Here is a 25608-nt window from a genome sequence, read left to right as displayed (position 1 = left end):
GTGCCTCTCGGAAACGAAAAAAAATGTATTTTTTGCTTCTTTTTCTTTCGCGAGAGGCACGATTTTGCTTTCGCGAGAGGCATGGTTGTGCTTTCGTGAGAGGCACGGCCGAGCCTCCTCGAAGACGAGAAAAAAGTGTTTTCTCTTTTTTTTTCTTTTCGCGAGAGGTATGGTTTTGCTTCCGCGAGAGTCACGGTTGTGATTTCGCGAGAGGCACATGCATGCCTTTCTCGGAAAGGAAAAAAAATCCATGCTCCCGGTTTGATTTTTTCATCCGGTTTTTTCCATTTGGTTTTTTTCATGCAAAAAAAGTTTGCCAAAACCTAAACATGGGATCTAGTTTTAAAAATCTCGACGCGAGGAAGCCAAAGATGAAAACGGTTTGAGATTTAGACGCACGGTTTAAAAGATAAAACGTTTTGAATAAACGAATCTACGAAAAAAGAGAAAACTCAAGTTACGACAAGTGGCGCACATGCAGCGCACCACTTGTCGCAACCTGGGAAGGTGGGAGTGATCTTTGCAATGAGTACTCCTTAACTAGTGATTCCGCGTCCTGGCGCACGAACTTGGCCTGGCCCAGGTACGAGGCAGGGCTCCCTTGTATTTATTCCCTTTTTGTTTTTCTTTTCTGTTTTTTTTCTTCTCTAAAAAGTTTGGGTTTTGTCTGCAAAAGAAGTTTTAGATTTCAAAAAATGTTCTGAATTTTAAAAACATATTACGAATTCAAACATTTTTTAATTCAAAAATGTTCTCTATTTGAAAATGAACATTTTGTAAATTTGTATGAACAATTTTTTATATTTTTATAAACATTTTTCAGTATTGATGATTTTTTTCTATTTGATGATTTTTTAATTATACGAACATTGTTTGACTTTTTTAATTCATCAACATTTTTTTGAATTGTAAACTATTTTTTGAAAATAAATGAACAGTTTTTGAAATTCATGAACATGCTTTAAATTGAACATTATTTTGAATTTGATGAACAAAATTTTGAATTCGATGAACATTTTTGGAAAAGATGAACATTTATCAAAATTATTTGTGTAATTGAAAATTGTTCGTGAGGTTCACAAAAGTTTATGAATTCAAAAGTTGTTCATGTTTGCTGTAAATACGAATTTTCAAAAAACTTTGTCTCTGAAAAAAAAAGGAAAAAAACGAAAAGAAGGAAAACTGTTTCATGAAGGTTCTAGAACCTTCCAAAACCGATGGGGATCCAAAAATTGGCCGGCCCATACAGATGACGAGGGGCGCGAGGGCGTACGCGTTTGATCACCTCCCGGACATGCATGGGGAATAGAATCCGTGCGACCTTAGCCCCATACAACAAAATGCTCTTGGGCTGTAGCTCCTTCCTGGGCTATGAACTATAGCTAGCAGTATGATTTAAATCAAGCATTCATGCGCCGAAAATCCCATTCTTACATAAAGCTTCTGCAAATTTTGTGTGCATTTGTGTACTCCGATCGGTAACTACTTCCCTGATTTTAGTTAACTGTCGCCAGAATGAACTAGTACATAAATCATTTTGTAGAACCAATACTTTGCTCTCAACACTTCAATATATGAAAAGCTTGAGCAAATCAAATATGCAGGATTATTTAATCAATTGGAGTGCGGTGCACAGGGCAATCAGTGGTACCACGAAACTGAGAGGAACATGCGCGAGTGAACTCTCTTTAAATTGCAAGGTGTATAATTGCAAAGGCCGGTCGCAACGATCCAAATGTTTCTATTGTCTGCAGCTTGCCTGCGCGCTTCACACGACACATAGGACCTTACACCATGTCATATGCCGATAAACACGTGGGCTTCCTGCTCAGTTTCACAGCTCGGTTGGTTGTTACCCTCACAAGGGGAGATATGACTTTAGGCCATTTCCTCCATCTATTGATAGACGACACGCTACTTGAATCTGAATCTAATTTGACTGGTTGGCTTCGTCGATCTCAGCGAACTTCACTATAAATGCGTCGAGCCAACAGGCACTGACACAGACCGTCCTGGTCTTTTCCTCAGGCGAGCATGGATGGATGGATTATTACCAATGATATAACTTGGGATGTCACATGATGTACCTCTGCAGACCATAAACGCCGAGTGCCGCTTTAGCCGAAAACTATGACAACCGTTAGAGTGATGGTTGGCAAATAGCTTGAAAAATGTTTTTATATTATGGCACGGAGGAAGTACAAGATAGATGATCAACACACCTGTCATAGAGGACACAAGCGGTTCAGGATATATATAGTAGAACTTTTCTATAACCAGAGGATAGCTGCTAAAGAACATCGACACAAAACAGAAGCTAAGCTGTTGTTGCCAAAAACAAACTTTTTTCATGAAAGCTAAATTACAGCCAGCTTGGATTGGGATGAGGAACGTTTTGTCCAATAAGTTTCACAAACTGCTTTATAATTTATACTAGAGATGCCAGTAACATATAAATCATGATAATAAATTTGATTTCCAAACTATCCCTCATGGATCAATTTCGTTCAAGAAATACATAACCACTGAATAAAGGCATGTTTGAATTTAAGCTCTCTTTTATCCCGTTGCCATGTTTCATTTCCATTAAAAAACGAAACACTGGATGCATGATCATAAAACATGGTCTGGTGTGTGCGAATTTCCCATGGAATAAAATGCATGACAAATGAGAGAACAACTAGTAGCAAGAGACGAGTCTCGTAGAACAAGGTAGCCTGTCTTCTCACATTGCGAGCCAAACAACGTAATTTCTCAGAATAGGTATCAGTAAAGGCAAGAGATGAATTAAGGAACAAATAAATCAAGTGGATCCATGACAGCATTTTGCAAAGTAATGATACAAAATTAATTAGTAGAACTTTCAAGTAGATCTGAGATGGGAACGTACTCATTATGTATCACTTGAGTTATTGATACCTCCGCTTGTTGGTCTCCTCTAGAAGCAATACCAACAGTGGAAACAACCACTGATGCAGCAGAACATGCACTTCCTTCTATCGGATACGACTTTCATCTCTAAGTTGGAACTACAGGTGGCTTTGTCCTCCGACTAACAATCATGTTCAACCCCTTAGTTGTATGAATCGTTGCCCCGGTTGTCATCTCCACCTATAATAGTGCTCATAGATGTTAGAATATATTTTATTGTTATGACGAACCATAAAGTTGGTGGGGAACAAACCGGAGGTGCTCCAGGAGCAATCTGAAAATCAAACCGCTTGACAAGCATTGCTGTTGCCACCACATTCTGCACAAAAATTACATAAATGTTAGGGATTCTCAATAGTCGCAGAAAAAATGACAGTGTAGGATGTGCGTCCTCTTGGCGCATGAATTGACTAGGAAAGCCACATATATTTCTTTCACCAGAAAAAATATCATAGATTCCAAGAAGCCTAAGTTAAATATGGAAAAATAAGAAGGCCTTATAAATTAAATCACTATAATCTAGTAAAGCTTATGATATCGCAAAATGCTATTTTGAAGCTATCAGCTGCGAACACCAAATAATCAGAATGGTTTACCTCAAAAGTAGCAAACATATCACCTACACATTTCCTTGGTCCGCCACCAAATGGTAAGTAACTGAAAATTCAACAAGACTATGTAAATACAATAGTCATAACCTATAATAGGTTTGTAAGCCATTAGTTAAATAATGATAGCAAACATATGGCATCACTATTCTTCAAAAGGAAAGTTACCACAAGCACCCAATGGATGTCTAAGAGTTTGACATGACAAATACCTTTTTATGTTTATTTGACATATGTGCTCTCATAAGACATATATCAATTTTACTGTAATAATGGTCCTGGTGTAAATTGAAAAAAATAGTGACACAGAGAAACACAAGCAAAAAAGACACAAGAACATAATTGTACCGAATATTGTTTTCTTACTAGTTTTGAGTTTCAGAGGGATACTTAGGAGACAACTTGTATCTTGTAATCTGTCTTTGCCTCAACCCTCTTCAATAATTCAAATTGTTCCCTCATAGCGATTTAAATTAACCCCCTAGTCTGTACTCCTTTAGAAATGTACTTTTTAATGAAAGATAATATATTAATATCAAGAATATATCAATTACACCCAGCCCCTTTAGAAAGGTATTGCATGAGCATTATGATTTATCGCCCATGACACTAAGGATTATACAAACTCCAGAAATATATCTCCCATGAAGAAAATATTCATCTACATGTTTGGCCTTCCTAGGTCCTAAAAAGAGGTGTGTTGTTAAAGTATTTACCGGTTGTAATAATCTAGGTACTAACTTGTGACATATAAGTTTACTAGCCTATACAAAGTTACAATCTCTAATACATTTCTATTTATAGTATGTAATGGTTATTGGGAAGGCATTTGTGTGAATCCTTTTATGGACACTCACAAATCAACAACATAGTCGCAAAAGATGTTGATTGGACTAGCTTTTTAACATGATTACCATGGGCATGAGTTTTCATTCCATTAACCAAAATTCTAATTAGAGCTTAATGCATACCATTTATGATTCATCACTAACATATTCAAACTTTCAAAGGTCTTCCAATTCTTGCAACAGAATTAAAAACAACTAATATACTTCATAACTTGGGTGACACATGGCATCAACATTCCATTACAGTAATAGGGATGGAACCTGAATTTTTGATTTGTCTCATTTGGATTTGGTCCATCCAAAGGCCACCTTTCTGGATTGAAAACATCTGCTTCATCCCAGTGCTTTGGGCAGCGATGAAGATTCCAGACGGATATAAAAATGTCTTCTCCCCTTGAAAAGAGTAGTGTATTTTTTAAAACTAAAAAAGTTTAGGTTTCTATGGAAGTTCTAAAATAACAACATCCCACATGCAAATGCCCAACAATAACAAAAATTAAACAAACTTAGCTACCGGAAACAACATAAGGAAAGGCAGGTAAAGCAAATTTTGAGCAAAATAGTCTGCACAAGACTGGGAAAAGGCAGGGGCACTCAATGCTAATATGTTATTCACATGGGTATCCAAGGGAAAAGGATGAGGAAAGGCCCAAATTAGGCAAAAGGATTATAAGTCCATGGTAATCATGATGCTTTTGTGACAAATTAATAAATTGTCGTTATACCTGACACGTGAAGTGAGACTATATCCGACCGGTTCATTAGTGAACTAATAAATGTAATTTTGCTAGAAAATGTTTACCTGCCAATTGGGTACTCCCCCAGCATATCATCCTCAAGGGACCGACGAATTAAAACTGGCGGTTGTGGATATAGTCTCAAAGACTGCAAAAATGTTAATGTACTCATTCGGTGACAAAACTCATTATGTGACAAGTAGCACGGTTGGTACTTACTTCATTAATAACTCGAGTAGTATACTTTAGTTTCTTTACATCCTCAATTGTTGGCAAACCATCTCCTAGAACATCATCAACCTGTGGATAATTGAGCAAAGAAAATGTCAGTTGTCATTTTTACAATCCAGAAGTGTGAACCTGCATGTAAAAACCACATTAGAGGTAAAAGTTGAGTCTACCTCAGCTTGCAGCTTGGACATTACTTTTGGATACTACAAGTTCGCAATTTAAAACACAATGAGAATAAGTAACAAAAATATTGGTTTAATGAATCTGAAGATGAACAATGATATAATATCACATGATATTGCTATACTATTACAACATTGAGTTTTGAGTTATTAACCATATCACACCTTAGATAGAAGATAAAATGTCCATGTCAAGACGGCTGCAGAGGTCTCATGGCCAGCTATGAGCATTGTCATGAGATCATCACGGAGCTGCTTGCTGGACACCTAAGGTAGATGGGTTTAACAATGAAGCACTCTAAATATCAGAAAATCAAAATATCACAAATACTTTACAAGTGCGTGTATGTCATACATCATCTCCGGATGCCAATAGAAAGCGGAGAATACTAGGATCTTGCTCATTCATGTATTCCTCATGAAACTGCAGATCTTCTTCATCTACCATCCTCTGCAGCAGGATTCTTAGGGTCATGATTTTTCTAAACACAACAATTGGTATCAAAGTATAAGAAAGGGCTTTCCTTGCATGTTGAAATTAGTTCATCAAGAACATTATTTATCAGCACAAGAGCTTCATTAACCGTTCTCTGCCGAGGGGAGATGTCTTTCCATATGGGTATTTTCCAAGTTGGTATAGGAGCAGTACTCCGCATTTCTGCTTCTCGCAGTGTTACATACACAGCCTGATCATGCACCAACAAACCAAATAGTAAATTTAACAGAAAAAGAAAGAAAGACAAGCGAATGAAATTTCGTAATATACTCAGTAATATTGCAAGATCTGAATAATAACCTCAACCATTCCATTATCGTAAGATAACGAATCGAAATCATAATTGAATACTGCCTTCCCAATGACATCCAATGTTAGTCGAGAGAACAAAGATTCCATCTCCACATCTTCCCCGTCCAATGCCGCCTTGTCCAACTTATGACATAGCCGGTCTGAAGCTTTCCCAAAGAGACCTATCATCTCGGTCACAAACTGCTCAACATAATTCAAAAGTGAACAAAATTCCAATAGAAAGAAAGCAGTAAACACAAAACCTTAATAGCGAGTAGAAAGCTACTCCCTCCGTTCCAAAATAAGTGTCCTGGTTTAGTTCAAAATTGGTTACACAAAAACCTTCTGATGCAATGATGGTACAATGGCACGCCGTCGAACACGCCAAACCTCCCCGTCAGCTGGGATCAGACCCGTACCCATCACAAACTCCAGTATTTCCGCAAGAATACCCTACACCACCACCATGATCAAACAAACAATGACCGAATCAAACATGATGCTACATACTTTTTATTTCCAAAGCGCGGCATTTCTTTACTGTTGAAAATAACTAGAAACTTTGCAATAAAAGAAAGCTTCGGGATCAAGCGATGTAGAGGCCCGTGGGTGATAACCTCTTTTTGATTTTTTTAGGATTATAACCTCTTTTTAATAAAAATAAATGAAAATGACTATAACTAAATTCAGAACCAAACCTTGGAATAAGCCTTGGAGTTGTCCCTCAGGATATGCTTAGCTATATCTGGATCCGAGACAATGACGAAAGACTGAAAGGAAAAAAAATTAGAGGCCATTAGCAACATGGCGACGTTAAAAGAGGTGCAATTTTGGTAGCAATTCTTTAGCTTTAGTGGCGCGCTCGCCTTGGGCCCGAGGTTGAGGCGAAAGACGCCACCGTGGGTGAGGAAGTGGTCGTAGAGCGGCAGGAAGATGGCGTCCACGGCCGCCAGCGACCCCACCACCTGCGGCAGCTCCGGACCCCTGCGCGCCGCGCCGACGCCTGCTACCTTGAGCAGCCCAGCCGCGAGCGCCCCCGGTGGGCCCAGCTTGGCCAGCCATCTAACAAGAGAAGATTCAAGCCATCTGAACCAACGTGCTATAGTAAACTAGCGCCGGCCTTAAAATCCACGGTTAGGTGCTATCTCATACTATTAGTAAGACATTGTACACTAATTTATTTAGCGCGTCATTTCGGAGCACACTGTAACGTGCTATTAACGGCGCTGTAGCACACTATTTTTTCCGGTGATCTGAAGGTTGAACAAGAAAAGATTCAGGGCCCGCCTCACCCGATCACCACCGGAGCTACACGAGGAGAAAGAAATGCGTAGAGATGAAAACGAAATTGACGGGGAACACTGACCCGGGGCCTTGGGCGGTGAACTCGCCGGAGGAAACGCGAGCGGGGAGCTCGGCCCGGCGCTTCTGCTGCGTCTGCTCCTCGAGGGCCGGGTCGGGGCCGCCAGCGCCATCACCACCCGACGCGGAGCAGCGGAGGAGCAGGCTGCTACGGCCGCTAGTTGCCGGAGCTCGGGGGAGCCTACCCTGGACGGAGCCGACGTACCAGGAGGGCAGTGCGGCGACGGTGGTCGCCGCGGCACCGGCGGCGCAGCAGAGGTGCAACGGCATGGGTGAAGGCTGCCCCGAAGCTGGAGTGGAGGGACCGAGGGAGAGAGAGGATGAAGGGAGGCGAGGTGCCGTGCCGCCCGTGCGTGGAGAGAGTACGCTAGAGAGAAGAGAAGAGAAGAAAGGATGAGTGGATGCGAGTGGCCGTCCTGCCGTACGCAGCGTTCGTGTCCACTGGCGCACAAGGCAACAAGTCTGGGGTCGTGGTGAAGTGGTGATGGTGATTCACGCGGCAAGTGCATGCATGGATGGAGAGAAAGCAAATTAAGCTATAGCCGGCCGGGAACCATGGATGTATAGAAGTGCGTGTGCCGTGTAGCATGGGAAGACGAAATTAATGGAGCAAACTGTGGTGCTGTCACTGTATTTCAAACCAGAGCTGACATCTATATCTATACATCTATACTACTATTAAAAAACAAACTTAAATCCCTCTAAAGCCACACAACAAAATGTACATAGAAGTATCAGAGACGTTAGATCAATCAGACTAAATAACATCCAACAATGCATATTACATCAATGGTCTGCCATACAAACTGATGGCCCAGATTAAAAGTTATGCCGGGCAGACTACGCCGCACACGGCCTGCCCCTCCCTCGCTCCACCTCATGAGGCAAAGAGGCCGCCGCACATCACGCATCTCAGCCCCAACAAATCAGAATCATCCCCTGCCCCGACTGCGCCCCCGTCTCCCTTCCCACCGCCATGCTCCCCCTCTCCCCATGGACGCCCTTCCCGCCTTCGCCGCCGCCCCACGTGATGGACCCCTCTTTCCCTCTTCTCCTCCACGGCCACGCCGCGTCGCTGGCTGAGACCCGCTACGGTTGCCGTGAGCCGCCGCCCGCCCCGTATCCCCATGCCCGAAGCTGCAGCCGAGATGCGTCTGAGCGAGAACGAGGGGATCAAGGAAGTTTGGTTCGCGATGACGAGATGCATCTGAGCGAGAACGAGGGGATCGAGGACGTGTGGTTCGCGATGACTAGCGGGCAGGGGTTCGCCGGCGCTACCATATGTCCGGAGCTGATCTGCTGCGATGCGCTGGAGGTCCGCTCCCTCGATCTGCGCGATTCATCCTCCTGGTCACGTCGGCTTCAACTTCTTCAAGGTTCTCTCCCTCGCTCTCTTTCGCTTAAATTGTTGTGGTTTTTTTCTTCTGCCGCCATGAGTGGGCGTGAAAGTTAAAAGGCGTCGTTTCAGCCAAGAAAGTAAATTGTTTTGCTATCCAATGCATTGAATGTTGGGGAACATAGCAGAATTTAAAATTTTCTACGCATCACCAAGATCAATCTATGGAGTTATCTAGCAACGAGGGAAAGGGGAGTGCATCTACATACCCTTGTAGATCGCGAGCGGAAGCGTTCAAGAGAACGGGGTTGATGGAGTCGTACTCGTCGTGATCCAAATCACCGATGACCTAGCGCCGAACGGACGGCACCTCCGCGTTCAACACACGTACGGTTGGTAAGACGTCTCCTCCAACTTGATCCAGCAAGGGGGAAGAAGAGGTTGATGGAGATCTAGCAGCACGGCGGCGTGGTGGTGGAAGCAACGGTGATCTCGGCAGGGCTTCGCCAAGCTCGGCGAGAGGGAGAGGTGTCACGGGAGGGAGAGGGAGGCGCCAGGGGCCAGGGTGCGGCTGCCCTCCCTCCCCCCCCACTATATATAGGACCCATAGGGGGGGCTCCGGCCCTAGGAGATGGGATCTCCAAGGGGGGCGGCGGCCAAGGGGGGTGGCTTGCCCCCCAAGCCAAGTGGGGCGCCCCCACCCCTAGGGTTTCCAACCCTAGGCGCAGGGGGAGGCCCATGGGGGGCGCACCAGCCCACCAGGGGCTGGTTCCCCTCCCACTTCAGCCCATGGGGCCCTCCGGGATAGGTGGGCACACCCGGTGGACCCCCGGGACCCTTCCGGTGGTCCCGGTACAATACCGATTACCCCCGAAACTTTCCCGATGGCCGAAACTCTACTTACTATATATAAATCTTCACCTCCGGACCATTCTGGAACTCCTCGTGACGTCTGGGATCTCATCCGGGACTCCTAACAAACTTTTGGGTTACCTTATACTAATATCTCAACAACCCTAGCGTCACTGAACCTTAAGTGTGTAGACCCTACGGGTTCGGGAGACATGCAGACATGACCGAGACGACTCTCCGGTCAATAACCAACAGCGGGATCTGGATACCCATGTTGGCTCCCACATGCTCCTCGATGATCTCATCAGATGAACCACGATGTCGAGGATTCAATCAATCCCGTATACAATTCCCTTTGTCAATCGGTACGTTACTTGCCCGAGATTCGATCGTCGGTATCCCAATACCTCGTTCAATCTCGTTACCAGCAAGTCACCTTACTCGTACCGTAATGCATGATCCCGTGATCAACCACTTGGTCACATTGAGCTCATTATGATGATGCATTACCGAGTGGGCCAAGAGATACCTCTCCGTCATACGGAGTGACAAATCCCAGTCTCGATTCGTGCCAACCCAACAGACACTTTCGGAGATACCCGTAGTGCACCTTTATAGTCACCCAGTTACGTTGTGACGTTTGGCACACCCAAAGCACTCCTATGGTATCCGGGAGTTGCACAATCTCATGGTCTAAGGAAATGATACTTGACATTTGGAAAAGCTATAGCAAACGAACTACACAATCTTTGAGCTACGCTTAGGATTGGGTCTTGTCCATCACATCATTCTCCTAATGATGTGATCCCGTTATCAATGACGTCCAATGTCCATAGTCAGGAAACCATGACTATCTTTTGATCAACGAGCTAGTCAACTAGAGGCTCACTAGGGACGTGTTGTGGTCTTTGTATTCACACATGTATTAGGATTTCCGGATAACACAAGTATAGCGTGAACAATAGACAATTATCACGAAAAAGGAAATATAATAATAACCATTTTATTATTGCCTCTAGGGCATATTTCCAACAGTGTCCCACTTGCACTAGAGTCAATAGTCTAGTTACATTGTGATGAATCGAACACCCATAGAGTTCTGGTGTTGATCATGTTTTGCTCTAGGGAGAGGTCTAGTCAACGGATCTGCTACATTCAGGTCCGTGTGTACTTTACAAATATCTATGTCTTCATTTTGAACATTTTCACGAATGGAGTTGAAGCGACGCTTGATGTGCCTTGTCTTCTTGTGAAACCTGGGCTCCTTGGCAAGAGCAATAGCTCCAGTGTTGTCACAGAAGAGCTTGATTGGCCCCGACTCATTGGGTATGACTCCTAGGTCGGTGATGAACTCCTTCACCCAAATTGCTTCATGTGCTGCCTCCGAGGCTGCCATGTACTCTGCTTCACATGTAGATCCCGCCACAACGCTTTGCTTGCAACTGCACCAGCTTACTGCCCCACCATTCAAAATATACACGTATCCGGTTTGTGACTTAGAGTCATCCAGATCTGTGTCGAAGCTAGCATCGACGTAACCCTTTACGATGAGCTCTTCGTCACCTCCATAAACGAGAAACATATCCTTAGTCCTCTTCAGGTACTTCAGGATATTCTTGACCGATGTCCAGTGTTCCATGCCGGGATTACTTTGGTACCTTCCTACCAACTTACGGCAAGGTTTACATAAGGTATGGTACACAGTATAGCATACATGATAGACCCTATGGCCGAGGCATAGGGGATGACACTCATCTTTTCTCTATCTTCTGTCGTGGTCGGGCATTGAGCCGTGCTCAATCTCGTACCTTGCAACACAAGCAAGAACCCCTTCTTTGACTGATCCATATTGAACTTCTTCAATATCTTGTCAAGGTACGTACTCTGTGAAAGACCAATGAGGCGTCTCGATCTATCTCTATAGATTTTGATGCCTAATATGTAAGCAGCTTCTCCAAGATCCTTCATTGAAGAACACTTGTTCAAGTAGGCCTTTATGCTTTCCAAGAATTCTATATCATTTCCCATCAACAGTATGTCATCCACATACAATATGAGAAATGATATAGAGCTCCCACTCACTTTCTTGTAAATGCAGGCTTCTCCATAAGTCTACGTAAACCCAAACGCTTTGATCATCTCATCAAAACGAATGTTCCAACTGCGAGATGCTTGCACCAGCCCATAGATCGAGCGTTGGAGCTTGCACACCTTGTCAGCATTCTTAGGATCGACAAAACCTTCCGGCTGCATCATATACAATTCTTCCTTAAGGAAACCATTAAGGAATGCCGTTTTGACGTCTATTTGCCATATCTCATAATCATAGAATGCGGCAATTGCTAACATGATTCGGACGGACTTCAGCTTCGCTACGGGTGAGAAAGTCCCATCGTAGTCAACCCCTTGAACTTGTTGATAACCCTTAGCGACAAGCCGAGCTTTATAGATGGTTACATTACCATCCACGTCTGTCTTCTTCTTAAAGATCCATTTATTTTCTATGGCTCGCCGATCATCGGGCAAGTCAGTCGAAGTCCATACTTCGGTTTCATACATGGATCCTATCTCGGATTTCATGGCTTCCAGTCATTTGTCGGAATCTGGGCCCGCCATCGCTTCTTCATACACTACAGGAATCAGCTAATTTGCCGTCAGTACTGCACTTTGCCGTCAGCTTTTCATCGTGGCAGACGGCAAAGACATACTTTGCCGTCTGTGGCTGACGGCAAAGGACAACCGACGACAAAGACATACTTTGCCGTCTGTTTTTGTTTTGCCGACGGCAAAAGCATACTTTGTCGTCTGTGTTTTTTCCAGCTAACGGCAAAGACAGATGTTAGATGACGGCAAAGATTCAAAGACAGCAAAATGTATGCAGGTGACGGTGGGAAAACGGGAGACCGTCTTTGCCGTCTGTGTGTACTGGGGATGACGGCAAAGGCCATATGGGCCACTGGGCCTCGGCGCTCTAGCCCACCAGCCTAGCCGGCTGAGGAGGCAAACCCTCTGCCCGAGCCGGCCCTCACCCTCTCTCTCATTCTCTCCTCTCTACCCGATTCCCCTGGTCGCCTCCCCCCATGCCGCCGCCGCCAGCCCGAAACCCTAGCTCCCTTCCTCCCTCGCGCGCTCAGATCCGCCCACCCTCCCTCACTCTTCGCGCTTAGATCCGCCCTCCCTCCCTCACTCTTCGCGCTGGAAACCCTAGCTGCCGGGCCATGGTGACAGACGGCGACGACAACGACGGTGGCTACCTTGACGACGGCGGTATGGTGTTACTCCCCCATCTCTTCTCCGACTCTTTCTCTAATCCCCCATCTCTCGTCGTCTCTGTAGGTGCGGCCAGCAGCAGAAGCACCACCATACCCTCCCTTCCTCCAACCCTAGCGATCCGGCCATCTTGGCGGCGGCCAGATCCACGCTGGGACAGGACCTGCTTGTGCTCGTGAGGAGAGGCACGCCATGGAGCAGCTCGTCAAGGACAGGTCCGACCCTTCCCTTCCCTTCGTTCTATGCAGTTAATCCAAGGGTTATATGTTCTATATTGGAGTACTCTGCATTCAAATTATTTCCTGTGTTATATTATGAGATTGATGTTCTTAAAATATGTATTCTCAATAATAGTACAAAATACATGTCTGTGCTCCCATGGATCCAGGAAGTATAAGATGAACTCGATAATCTCGAATTGGTTTCATTATTGCTGTCCCGGTCCTCATGAGCGGATAATCTTTCTACAACGAGTAGATGGGGGTACATGGTTTGGGTTGCTCTGCAGAACTGAAATAGTTTTCCGATTACACACTTTATCAGAACCGAGGCACGGGTAGGCTGTGGGTTGTGCCATCACATTAGTGAAAATAGATGTACAATGCCAATTAGTATTTTGTTTGTTGCTTCATCATCCCTCACAGACTTTCAGGTTTGGTATTCTTGCTTTTATGATATACTTAATGATTGAGGAAGGATCTATGCGATCGAAACAGATGCCTTGTTCTCATTGATGTCATGATACGCTGTGAGGCAATTCCTTGCCATTGGCCATGTTAGGTCGTTATTATCTATGCATGTAGGAGGCTTTTGTTTTTTTATATATTTATGGGCTGATTAATTATGGGCTGGGGTTAGTATCCTTTTGGAAAATGCACTGTATTTCATTTCCTGTTTTGTATCATTCAAGATTCTTCCTTTGATGTTATTTTGCTGCTGGTCACGCTCCTAATGGCATTTGTTAATACATGTATCCATGGTTTTCTTGTGTTATGATTTATCTGTTGGAAATATGCCCTAGAGGCAATAATAAAAGCATTATTATTATATTTCCTTGTTCATGATAATTGTCTTTTATTCATGCTATAATTGTGTTATCCAGAAATCGTAATACATGTGTGAATAAATAGACACTAACATGTCCCTAGTAAGCCTCTAGTTGACTAGCTCGTTGATCAACAGATAGTCATGGTTTCCTGACTATGGACATTGGATGTCATTGATAACGAGATCACATCATTAGAAGAATGATGTGATGGACAAGACCCAATCCTAAACATAGCACAAGATCGTATAGTTCGTTTGCTAGAGTTTTTCCAATGTCAAGTATCTTTTCCTTAGACCATGAGATCGTGTAACTCCCGGATACCGTAGGAGTGCTTTGGATGTACCAAACGTCACAACGTAACTGGGTGACTATAAAGGTATACTACGGGTATCTCCGAAAGTGTCTGTTGGGTTGACACGGATCAAGAATGGGATTTGTCACTCCATATGACGGAGAGGTATCTCTGGGCCCACTTGGTAATGCATCATCACAATGAGCTCAAAGTGACCAAGTGTCTGGTCACGGGATCATGCATTACGGTACGAGTAAAGTGACTTGCCGGTAATGAGATTGAACGAGGTATTGGGATACCGACGATCGAATCTCGGGCAAGTAACGTACCGATTGACAAAGGGAATTGTATACGGGGTTGCTTGAATCCTCGACATCGTGGTTCATCCGATGAGATCATCGAGGAGCATGTGGGAGCCAACATGGGTATCCAGATCCCGCTGTTGGTTATTGACCGGAGAGCCATCTCGGTCATGTCTACATGTCTCCCGAACCCGTAGGGTCTACACACTAAAGGTTCGGAGACTCTAGGGTTGTAGGGATATGAATATGCAGTAACCCGAAAGTTTTTCGGATTCCCGGATGAGATCCCGGACGTCACGAGGAGTTTCGGAATGGTCCAGAGGTAAAGAATTATATATAGGAAGTGTTATTTCGGCCATCGGGACAAGTTTCGGGGTCACCGGTATTGTACCGGGACCACCGGAAGGGTCCCGGGGGTCCACCGGGTGGGGCCACCTATCCCGGAGGGCCCCATGGGCTGAAGTGGGAGGGGAACCAGCCCCTAGTGAGCTGGTGCGCCCCCTTGGGCCTTCCCCCTGCGCCTAGGGTTGGGAACCCTAGGGTGGGGGGCGCCCCACTTGCCTTGGGGGCACTCCACCCCCCTTGGCCGCCGCCCCCTTGGGAGATTGGATCTCCAGGGCCGGCGCCCCTCCCCCCCTTGGGGACCCTATATATAGAGGGGGGAGGGAGGGCAGCCGCACCCATGCCCCTGGCGCCTCCCTCTCCCCTCCAACACCCCCTCCTCCTCCGTCGAGCTCGGCGAAGCCCTGTCGGAAACTGCTTCTCCACCACCACCACGTCGTCGTGCTGCTGCTGGAGCCATCTTCCTCAACCTCTCCTTCCCCCTTACTGGATCAAGAAGGAGGAGACGTCACGCTGACCATACGTGTGTTGAACGCGGAGGTGCCGTCCGTTCGGCGCTAGGATCTCCGGTGATTTGGATCACATCGAGTACGACTCCCTCATCCCCGTTCTTTGAACGCTTCCGCTCACGATCTACAAGGTATGTAGATGCATCCGATCACTCATTGCTAGATGAACTCATAGATGGATCTTGGTGAAACCGTAGGAAAAATTTTGTTTTCTGCAACGTTCCCCAACATTATCTTTCCTACAGCCAACACATTTTTTTGTTGGGGAACGTAGTAATTTAAAAAATTTCCTACGCACACGCAAGATCATGGTGATGCATAGCAACGAGAGGGGAGAGTGTTGTCCACGTACCCTCATAGACCGAAAATGGAAGCGTTATAACAACGCGGTTGATGTAGTCGTACGTCTTCACGGCCCGACCGATCAAGCACCGAAACTACGGCACCTCCGAGTTGTAGCACACGTTCAGCTCGATGACGATCCCCGGACTCCGATCCAGCAAAGTGTCAGGGAAGAGTTCCGTCAGCATGATGGCGTGGTGACGATCTTGATGTTCTACCGTCGCAGGGCTTCGCCTAAGCACCGCTACAATATTATCGAGGATTATGGTGGAGGGGGTCACCGCACACGGCTAAGAGATCTCAAGGATCAATTGTTGTGTCTAGAGGTGCCCCCTGCCCCCGTATATAAAGGAGCAAGGGGGAGGGGCGTCCGGCCATGATGAGGCGCACCAGGGAGGAGTCCTACTCCTACCGGGAGTAGGACTCCCTCCTTTTCCTTGTCCAAGTAGGAGAGGGGGAAGGAAGGGAGAGAGGAGAGGAAGGAAAGGTGGGGCGCCGCCCCTCCCTCCTTGTCCAATTCGGACTAGGGGGAGAGGGGGCGCGCGGCCTGCCCTGGCCACCCCTCCTCTTCTCCACTTTAGGCCCATGAGGCCCATTAACCCCCCGGGGGGTTCCGGTAACCCCCCGGTACTCCGGTTTTATCCGAAACTTCCCCGGAACACATCCGGTGTCTGAATATAGCCGTCCAATATATCAATCTTTATGTCTCGACCATTTCGAGACTCCTCGTTATGTCCATGATCACATCCGAACTAACTTCGGTACATCAAAACTAATAAACTCATAATATAACTGTCATCGAAACCTTAAGCGTGCGGACCCTACGGGTTCGAGAACAATGTAGACATGACTGAGACACGTCTCCGGTCAATAACCAATAGCGGAACCTGGATGCTCATATTGGCTCCCACATATTCTACGAAGATCTTTTATCGGTCAGACCGCATAACAACATACGTTGTTCCTTTTGTCATCGGTATGTTACTTGTCCGAGATTAGATCGTCGGTATCTCAATACCTAGTTCAATCTCGTTGCTGGCAAGTCTCTGTACTCATTCCGTAATACATCATCTCGCAACTAACTCATTAGTTGCATTGCTTGCAAGGCTTAGGTGATGTGCATTACCGAGAGGGCCCAGAGATACCTCTCCGACAATTGGAGTGACAAATCCTAATCTCGAAATACGCCAACCCAACGTGTACCTTTGGAGACACCTGTAGAGCACCTTTATAATCACCCAGTTACGTTGTGACGTTTGGTAGCACACAAAGTGTTCCGCCAGCAAACGGGAGTTGCATAATCCCATAGTCATAGGAACATGTATAAGTTATGAAGAAAGCAATAGCAACATACTAAACGATCGGGTGCTAAGCTAATGGAATGGGTCATGCCAATCACATCATTCTCCTAATAATGTGATCCCGCTAATCAAATGACAACACATGTCTATGGTAGGAAACATAACCATCTTTGATTAACGAGCTAGTCAAGTAGAGGCATACTAGTGACACTTTGTTTGTCTATGTATTCACACAAGTATTATGTTTCCGGTTAATATAATTCTAGCATGAATAATAAACATTTATCATGATATAAGGAAATAAAATAATAACATTATTATTGTCTCTAGGGCATATTTCCTTCATCTCCTTCTCGTGGATCCCTCGTACAGTTCTTCATAGTTCCCTCAAATAGTTCGTCAGAGCGTCGTAGGTGCAACGCCTCCAAGGTGTCCACATGTACAGGGAGGAAGGTTGGACGACATACTGCTAGATCCGATCACATGATGTGAGAGCGTGGAAATGGTGGTGGCTAGGTCATGAGAGTGGTCAAACACTTTCGAGGATATCACCCCTCCACTGGGCCAGCACTTGAGGCCCATTAGAATTCCACACCCAATTTTGAATCAGATCAAAACTGAATGGGCTCCCACCGCTTAAGCGCGACCCCATAGGTTCACGTACAGATGGAGATGACCCGAGTAAATAGCTGGTAACGGCTCCTAGAAGAACATGCCAACTCTCATGTGTGCGCAAAGTCATATTGATAAATATTGACAATGTGTATTATGCAACTCTCATGTGTGCGCAAACTCCTTCTCTAGAAAGGATCCATTCTTAGCGACAAATGTCTTGCCTTCGGATCTGTGATAGAAGGTGTACCCAACAGTTTCCTTTGGGTATCCTATGAAGACACATTTCTCCGATTTGGGTTCGAGCTTATCAGGTTGAAGTTTTTTCACATAAGCATCGCAGCCCCAAACTTTCAGAAACGACAACTTTGGGTTCTTGCCAAACCACAGTTCATAAGGCGTCGTCTCAACGGATTTTGATGGTGCCCTATTTAACGTGAATGCGGCCGTCTCTAAAGCATAACCCCAAAACGATAGCGGTAAATCTGTAAGAGACATCATAGATCACACCATATTAAGTAAAGTACGATTACGACGTTCGGACACACCATTACGTTGTGGTGTTCCGGGTGGCGTGAGTTGCGAAACTATTCCGCATTGTTTCAAATGTAGACCAAACTCGTAACTCAAATATTCTCCTCCACGATCAGATTGTATAAACTTTATTTTCTTGTTACGATGATTTTCAACTTCACTCTGAAATTCTTTGAACTTTTCAAATGTTTCAGACTTATGTTTCATTAAGTAGATATACCCATATCTGCTTAAATCATCTATGAAGGTGAGAAAATAACGATATCCGCTACGAGCTTCAACATTCATTGGACCACATACATCTGTATGTATGATTTCCAACAAATCTATTGCTCTCTCCATAGTACCGGAGAACAGTGTTTTAGTCATCTTGCCCATGAGGCATGGTTCGCAAGTACCAAGTGATTCATAATCAAGTGATTTCAAAAGTCCATCAGTATGGATTTTCTTCATGTGTTTTATACCGATATGACCTAAACGGCAGTGCCACAAATAAGTTGCACTATCATTATCAACTCTACATCTTTTGGTTTCAACATTATGAATATGTGTATCACTACTATCAAGATTCATCAAAAATAGACCATTCTTCAAGGGTGCATGACCATAAAAGATATTACTCATATAAATAGAACAACCATTATTCTCTGATTTAAATGAATAACCGTCTCGCATTAAACAAGATCCAGATATAATGTTCATGCTCAACGCTGGCACCAAATAACAATTATTAGGTCTAATACTAATCCCTATGGTAGATGTAGAGGTAGCGTGCCGATCACGATCACATCGACTTTGGAACCATTTCCCACGCGCATCGTCACCTCGTCCTTCGCCAGTGTTCGCTTAATCCATAGTCCCTGTTTCGAGTTGCAAATATTAGCAACAGAACCAGTATCAAATACCCAGGTGCTACTGCGAGCTCTAGTAAGGTACACATTAATAACATGTATATCACATATACCTTTGTTCACCTTGCCATCCTTCTAATCCACCAAATACTTCGGGCAGTTCTGCTTCCAGTGACCAGTCTGCTTGTAGTAGAAGCACTCAGTTTCAGGCTTAGGTCCATATTTGGGTTTCTTCTCTTGAGCAGCAACTTGCTTGCTATTCTTCTTGAAGTTCCCCTTCTTCTTCCCTTTGCCCTTTTTCTTGAAACCAGTGGTCTTGTTGACCATCAACACTTGATGCTCCTTCTTGATTTCTACTTCCGCAGCTTTCAGCATTGCGAAGAGCTCGGGAATAGTCTTATTCATCCCTTGCATATTATAGTTCATCACGAAGCTCTTGTAGCTAGGTGGCAGTGATTGGAGAATTCTGTCAATGACGCAATCATCTGGAAGATTAACTCCCAATTGAATCAAGTGATTATTATACCCAGACATTTTGAGTATATGCTCACTGACAGAACTGTTCTCCTCCATCTTGCAGCTATAGAACTTATTGGAGACTTCATATCTCTCAATCCGGGCATTTGCTTGAAATATTAACTTCAACTCCTGGAACATCTCATATGCTCTATGACGTTCAAAATGTCGTTGAAGTCCCAATTCTAAGCCGTAAAGCATGGCACACTGAACTATCGAGTAGTCATCAGCTTTGCTCTGCCAGGCGTTCATAACATCTGGTTTTGCTCCAACAGCAGGCCTGGCACCCAGCGATGCTTTCAGGATGTAATTCTTCTGTGCAGCAATGAGGATAATCCTCAAGTTACGGACCCAGTCCGTGTAATTGCTACCATCATCTTTCAACTTTGCTTTCTCAAGGAACGCATTAAAATTCAACGGAACAACAGCAAGGGCCATCTATCTACAATCAAACATAAACAAGCAAGATACTATCAGGTACTAAGTTCATGATAAATTTAAGTTCAATTAATCATATTACTTAAGAACTCCCACTTAGAAAGACATCCCTCTGATCTTCTAAGTGATTACGTGATCCAAATCAACTAAACCATAACCGATCATCACATGAAATGGAGTAGTTTTGAATGGTGAACATTGCTATGTTGATCATATATACTATATAATTCACGCTCGACCTATTGGTCTCAGTGTTCCGAGGCCATATCTGCATATGCTAGGCTCGTCAAGTTTAACCTGAGTATTCTGCGTGTGCAAAAACTGGCTTGCACCCGTTGTAGATGGACGTAGAGCTTATCACACCCTATCATCACGTGGTGTCTGGGCACGACGAACTTTGGCAACGGTGCCAACTCAGGGAGAACACTTCTTGATAATTTAGTGAGAGATCATCTTATAATGCTACTGTCAATCAAAGCAAGATAAGATGCATAAAAGATAAACATCACATGCAATCAATATAAGTGATGTGATATGGCCATCATCTTCTTGTACTTGCGATCTCCATCTCCGAAGTACCTTCATGATCACCATCGTCACCGGCGTGACACCTTGATCACCATCGTAGGATCGTTGTCATCTCGCCAATCTTGTGCTTCCACGACTATCGCTACCGCTTAGTGATAAAGTAGAGCATTACAGCGCGATTGCATTGCATACAATAAAGCGACAACCATATGGCTCCTGCCAGTTGCCGATAACTCGGTTACAAAACATGATCATCTCATACAATAAAATTCAGGATCATGTCTTGACCATATCACATCACAACATGCCCTGCAAAAACAAGTTAGACGTCCTCTACTTTGTTTGTTGCAAGTTTTACGTGGCTGCTATTGGCTTAAGCAAGAACCAATCTTACCTACGTATCAAAACCACAACGATAGTTTGTCAAATTGGTGCTGTTTTAACCTTCGCAAGGACCGGGCGTAGCCACACTCGGTTCAACTAAAGTTGGAGAAACTGACACCCGCCAGCCACCTGTGTGCCAAGCACGTCGGTAGAACCAGTCTCGCGTAAGCGTACGCGTAATGTCGGTCCGGGCCGCTTCATCCAACAATACCGCCGAACCAAAGTATGACATGCTGGTAAGCAGTATGACTTATATCGCCCACAACTCACTTGTGTTCTACTCGTGCATATAACATCAACACATAAAACCTAGGCTCGGATGCCACTGTTGGGGAACATAGTAATTTAAAAATTTTCCTACGCACACGCAAGATCATGGTGATGCATAGCAACGAGAGGGGAGAGTGTTGTCCACGTACCCTCGTAGACCGAAAACGAAAGCGTTATAACAACGCGGTTGATGTAGTCGTACGTCTTCACGGCCTGACCGATCAAGCACCGAAACTACGACACCGCCGAGTTCTAGCACATGTTCAGCTCGATGACGATCCCTGGACTCCGATCCAGCAAAGTGTCGGGGAAGAGTTCCGTCAGCACGGCGGCGTGGTGACGATCTTGATGTTCTACCGTCGCAGGGCTTCGCCTAAGCACCGCTACAATATTATTGAGGATTATGGTGGAGGGGGGCACCGCACACGGCTAAGAGATCTCAAGGATCAATTGTTGTGTCTAGAGGTGCCCCCTGCCCCCGTATAGAAAGGAGCAAGGGGGAGGGGCGACCGACCATGATGAGGCACGCCAGGGAGGAGTCCTACTCCTACCGAGAGTAGGACTCCCTCCTTTTCCTTGTCCAAGTAGGAGAGGTGGAAGGAAGGGAGAGAGGAGAGGAAGGAAAGGGGGGCGCCGCCCCTCCCTCCTTGTCCAATTCGGACTAGGGGGAGAGGGGGCGTGCGGCCTGCCCTGGCCGCCCCTCCTCTTCTCCACTTTAGGCCCATGAGGCCCATTAACCCCCCCGGGGGGTTCCGGTAACCCCCGGTACTCCGGTTTTATCCAAAACTTCCCCGGAACACTTCCGGTGTCCGAATATAGCCGTCCAATATATCAATCTTTATGTCTCAACCATTTCGAGACTCCTCATTATGTCTGTGATCACATCCGGGACTTCGAACTAACTTCGGTACATCAAAACTAATAAACTCATAATATAACTGTCATCGAAACCTTAAGCGTGCGGACCCTACGGGTTCGAGAACAATGTTGACATGACCGAGACACGTCTCCGGTCAATAACCAATAGAGGAACCTGGATGCTCATATTGGCTCCCACATATTTTATGAAGATCTTTTATCGGTCAGACCGCATAACAACATACGTTGTTCCTTTTGTCATCGGTATGTTACTTGCCCGAGATTCGATCGTCGGTATCTCAATACCTAGTTCAATCTCGTTGCTGGCAAGTCTCTTTACTCGTTCCGTATTACATCATCTCGCAACTAACTCATTAGTTGCATTGCTTGCAAGGCTTAGGTGATTTGCATTACCGAGAGGGCCCAGAGATACCACTCCGACAATTGGAGTGACAAATCCTAATCTCAAAATACGCCAACCCAACATGTACCTTTGGAGACACCTGTAGAGCACCTTTATAATCACCCAGTTACGTTGTGACGTTTGGTAGCACACAAAGTGTTCCTCCGGCAAACGGGAGTTGCATAATCTCATAGTCATAGGAACATGTATAAGTTATGAAGAAAGCAATAGCAACATACTAAATGATCGGGTGCTAAGCTAATGGAATGGGTCATGTCAATCACATCATTCTCCTAATAATGTGATCCCGTTAATCAAATGACAACACATGTCTATGGTTAGGAAACATAACCATCTTTGATTAATGAGCTAGTCAAGTAGAGGCATACTAGTGACGTTTAGTTTGTCTATGTATTCACACAAGTATTATGTTTCCGGATAATACAATTCTAGCATGAATAATAAACATTTATCATGATATAAGGAAATAAAATAATAACATTATTATTGCCTCTATGGCATATTTCCTTCATTTTTCTCTTGGCCGACTTGCTGCTTGCATACATGACAGATATGCATCCATGGTGAAGTTACTATATAAGTATAGGGTCAAGCACTGCCCCGACATACATCCTATTTTGAGTTTTTCCTCAAAGTCCCATGGCCATGTTGCTGGTAGAGTTGGAAGGTACATACTGCTGTGATCTTACTTCTATATGCCCATGTAAACATCACTGCTTTGCACTTTTTTGATAAACCGGTATATGAGTTTGTAACTTCTTTCTCTTCTCTCTTGAACTGTTTATTTGCAGCACTGCCCTTGATTTTGAAATTGGAGAAGGAAGATGGATAACAGAGTTCAGTACAGTAAGGATGCTCTATAATATAGGAATCCAGGTGAATATTCTTGCTTCTAAGGTCTCCTGTGTTAGATGTGTTCTGAGTTTGCCTCTTTATTTCTCCTTTTGCCTCTGCACTACTGCCAAAACTTTATTTATTTATCTCCTTGAGTGAAATAATAATAGAAGATAGTATTAACTACTGATTCAAGCAGTAATGGGTATGAAGCAAATGACTCTTGCATATGTTCACTGTTTGTCCAATACAAAAGCTAGAATATGAATTGTTGCGACAAAATTGCAGTTGATACTATTTGATAACATGCAGCAACCATGGATTCGAGATCATGTAATCTTAGTCTACTTTTCATCTCATGCAACAGTTTCACTAGTTTGTGTACGATTCGTGTTGCATGTTATTACATAACCAGTTATCTTAATATTCTTATTTGTTTTACTATTTTGAAAGTTTTTCTTTGGGCCTCTGATTTCTCAAGATTTAGATGATAATGGGGTGTCTTATTCAGAGTGTGAAGTGCTTGACAAGTTTATTTGTTTGACAAAAAATGGCTTTGGTATGATGAATGATGCTCTCGAGTCCAAATCTATTTGATACGATGAATTTCTAAGTCTGAACCTTTTTCCTTTTTGGTTAATTGCTGCGGGTGGGCGCTGTCCATGAACAAAATAGACAAGGACGATGAGCAATACACGACCCCACGGCCAAGCCGACGACCAACCACCAGGGAAGGTCGATCCCTCCCTCTCGACTATGTTTTATTTCCCCAACTTATGCATGCTCTGCTCTGGTTTGTATTCTTGTGGTTGATATACTGCTTGATTGAATTGTATGAGGCCACTAGGTTCCTCTCATGTTGCTCTTTTTCCTGATGAGTTGTTGTACATGTATGTGGCTAGTTCAGATTTGGTTCTAACAAATATTTAATTTGCTCCTGCTGTTCTGCATGTAAATACTTGCTCTTGTTTTGCATGTCATGTTTGCTCCTGCTAAATGATGTGTACTAGGAGCTGTTCATGTACTAGGAGGAGCTGTTTTACATGTCATATTTATTCCTATACTAGGCTAGTTCAGATTTGGTGTCAACATGTTCTTGTCTATTAGGATGATGTTATATGCCTGACAAGTTTATTTGACTGACAAAAAATGCCTTTAGTATGATGAATGATGCTCTCGAGTCTGAATCTATTTGATATGATGAATCTAAGTCTGAACCTCTTTCTTGTTTGGTTAATTGCAGTGGACATGTGAATAAGGGATGGAGCAGCAACGTTGATTGGTTGCACGGAGCTACAGTCAACCTGATGTGGTGTTTTAATCTCCTTGACATAGAGAGTAGTTGTGTGTGGTTTCCTTTCGAGTAGCATAGTTGGAGTTTAGCATGTGTGTGTAGAGTTGATGGTCGTGAGGCTAATTCCGGGAGTAGTACATGACTGGAAGATGCCCAGCTAGATGTGATACTTTGTGATGGTTTAATCTACTTTGTGATCTCATATGCAACACTTTGTGATACCCTATGATATATATATATGGACATTTGCTATGGTTTATTTTGTTTCTATGGAACATTGCTGTTATATTTGTGATATATATGGTCTATTGAATTGTTGACATAAATTTCTTTAAAAAAATATGTACAGAATTTTGCCGTCAGCAAATGAGTACTTTGCCATCTGTCTGCTGACGGCAAAGTGCTCATATCTTTGCCGTCTGTAGACTGACTGCTGTTGATGGCAAAGTGCTCAGCTTTTTGCCGTCCAGAGGCTGACGGCAAAGTATCTGACGCCGTCCTCTAGGGTGTCCGTCAAGTGCTTTTCTTTGTCGTCAGGCTATAATGGCTGACGATGAAGTGTGAAAACTGACGGCAAAGCCTTTGTCGTCAGCCTGATAGAAAGCTGACGGCAAAGTATGGATTTGCCGATTTACCATTTGCCGACACACTTTGCCGTCAGCTGCTGACGGCAAACTGTTTGCCGTCATGTTTTCTGTCCTTGCCGTCTGTGAAGCACAGACGGCAAATTACCTGATTCCTGTAGTGATAGTTCGAAGGTTCACCATTGTGTAACAACATGATTT

At 44.3% G+C, this 25608-nt stretch overlaps 2 protein-coding genes across 4 annotated transcripts; one reads left to right on the top strand and one right to left on the bottom strand.

Moving 5' to 3' along the window:
- Positions 1-1659: 1659 nt before the first annotated feature.
- Positions 1660-8175, bottom strand: LOC125515513 (protein LUTEIN DEFICIENT 5, chloroplastic-like). The gene is made up of 16 exons (XM_048681011.1): positions 7691-8175; positions 7191-7386; positions 7023-7094; positions 6667-6777; positions 6334-6525; positions 6062-6223; positions 5893-5988; positions 5703-5804; positions 5526-5558; positions 5344-5424; positions 5190-5272; positions 4649-4780; positions 3528-3588; positions 3185-3250; positions 2891-3111; positions 1660-2222 (listed from the first exon to the last, which is right to left on the bottom strand). The coding sequence occupies exons 1-15, from the start codon at positions 7954-7956 to the stop codon at positions 3019-3021; spliced, it is 1746 nt and encodes a 581-aa protein (XP_048536968.1). The 5' UTR covers positions 7957-8175; the 3' UTR covers positions 1660-2222; positions 2891-3018.
- A 350-nt stretch (positions 8176-8525) lies between these two features.
- On the top strand, positions 8526-25082 carry LOC125515512 (chaperone protein dnaJ 13-like). Of its 3 annotated transcripts, XM_048681009.1 has the most exons (6): positions 8526-9062; positions 13211-13359; positions 23246-23362; positions 23487-23571; positions 24205-24264; positions 24773-25082. In XM_048681009.1, exons 2-6 carry the CDS (start codon positions 13337-13339, stop codon positions 24785-24787), a joined length of 300 nt encoding a protein of 99 aa, XP_048536966.1. In that variant the 5' UTR covers positions 8526-9062; positions 13211-13336; the 3' UTR covers positions 24788-25082. The 3 variants fall into 3 exon arrangements, with proteins under 3 accessions (XP_048536966.1, XP_048536967.1, XP_048536965.1); XM_048681010.1 differs by lacking the exon at positions 24205-24264 and having other exon boundaries at positions 8527-9062; XM_048681008.1 differs by lacking the exons at positions 23246-23362; positions 23487-23571; positions 24205-24264; positions 24773-25082 and having other exon boundaries at positions 8539-9062; positions 13211-14172.
- Positions 25083-25608: the final 526 nt, after the last annotated feature.

This window comes from Triticum urartu, chromosome 6, assembly GCF_003073215.2.
Source record: "Triticum urartu cultivar G1812 chromosome 6, Tu2.1, whole genome shotgun sequence".
NCBI lineage: Eukaryota > Viridiplantae > Streptophyta > Magnoliopsida > Poales > Poaceae > Triticum > Triticum urartu.
Note: the sequence above shows the minus strand (reverse complement) of the source record. Positions and strands in the feature narration are given on the sequence as shown.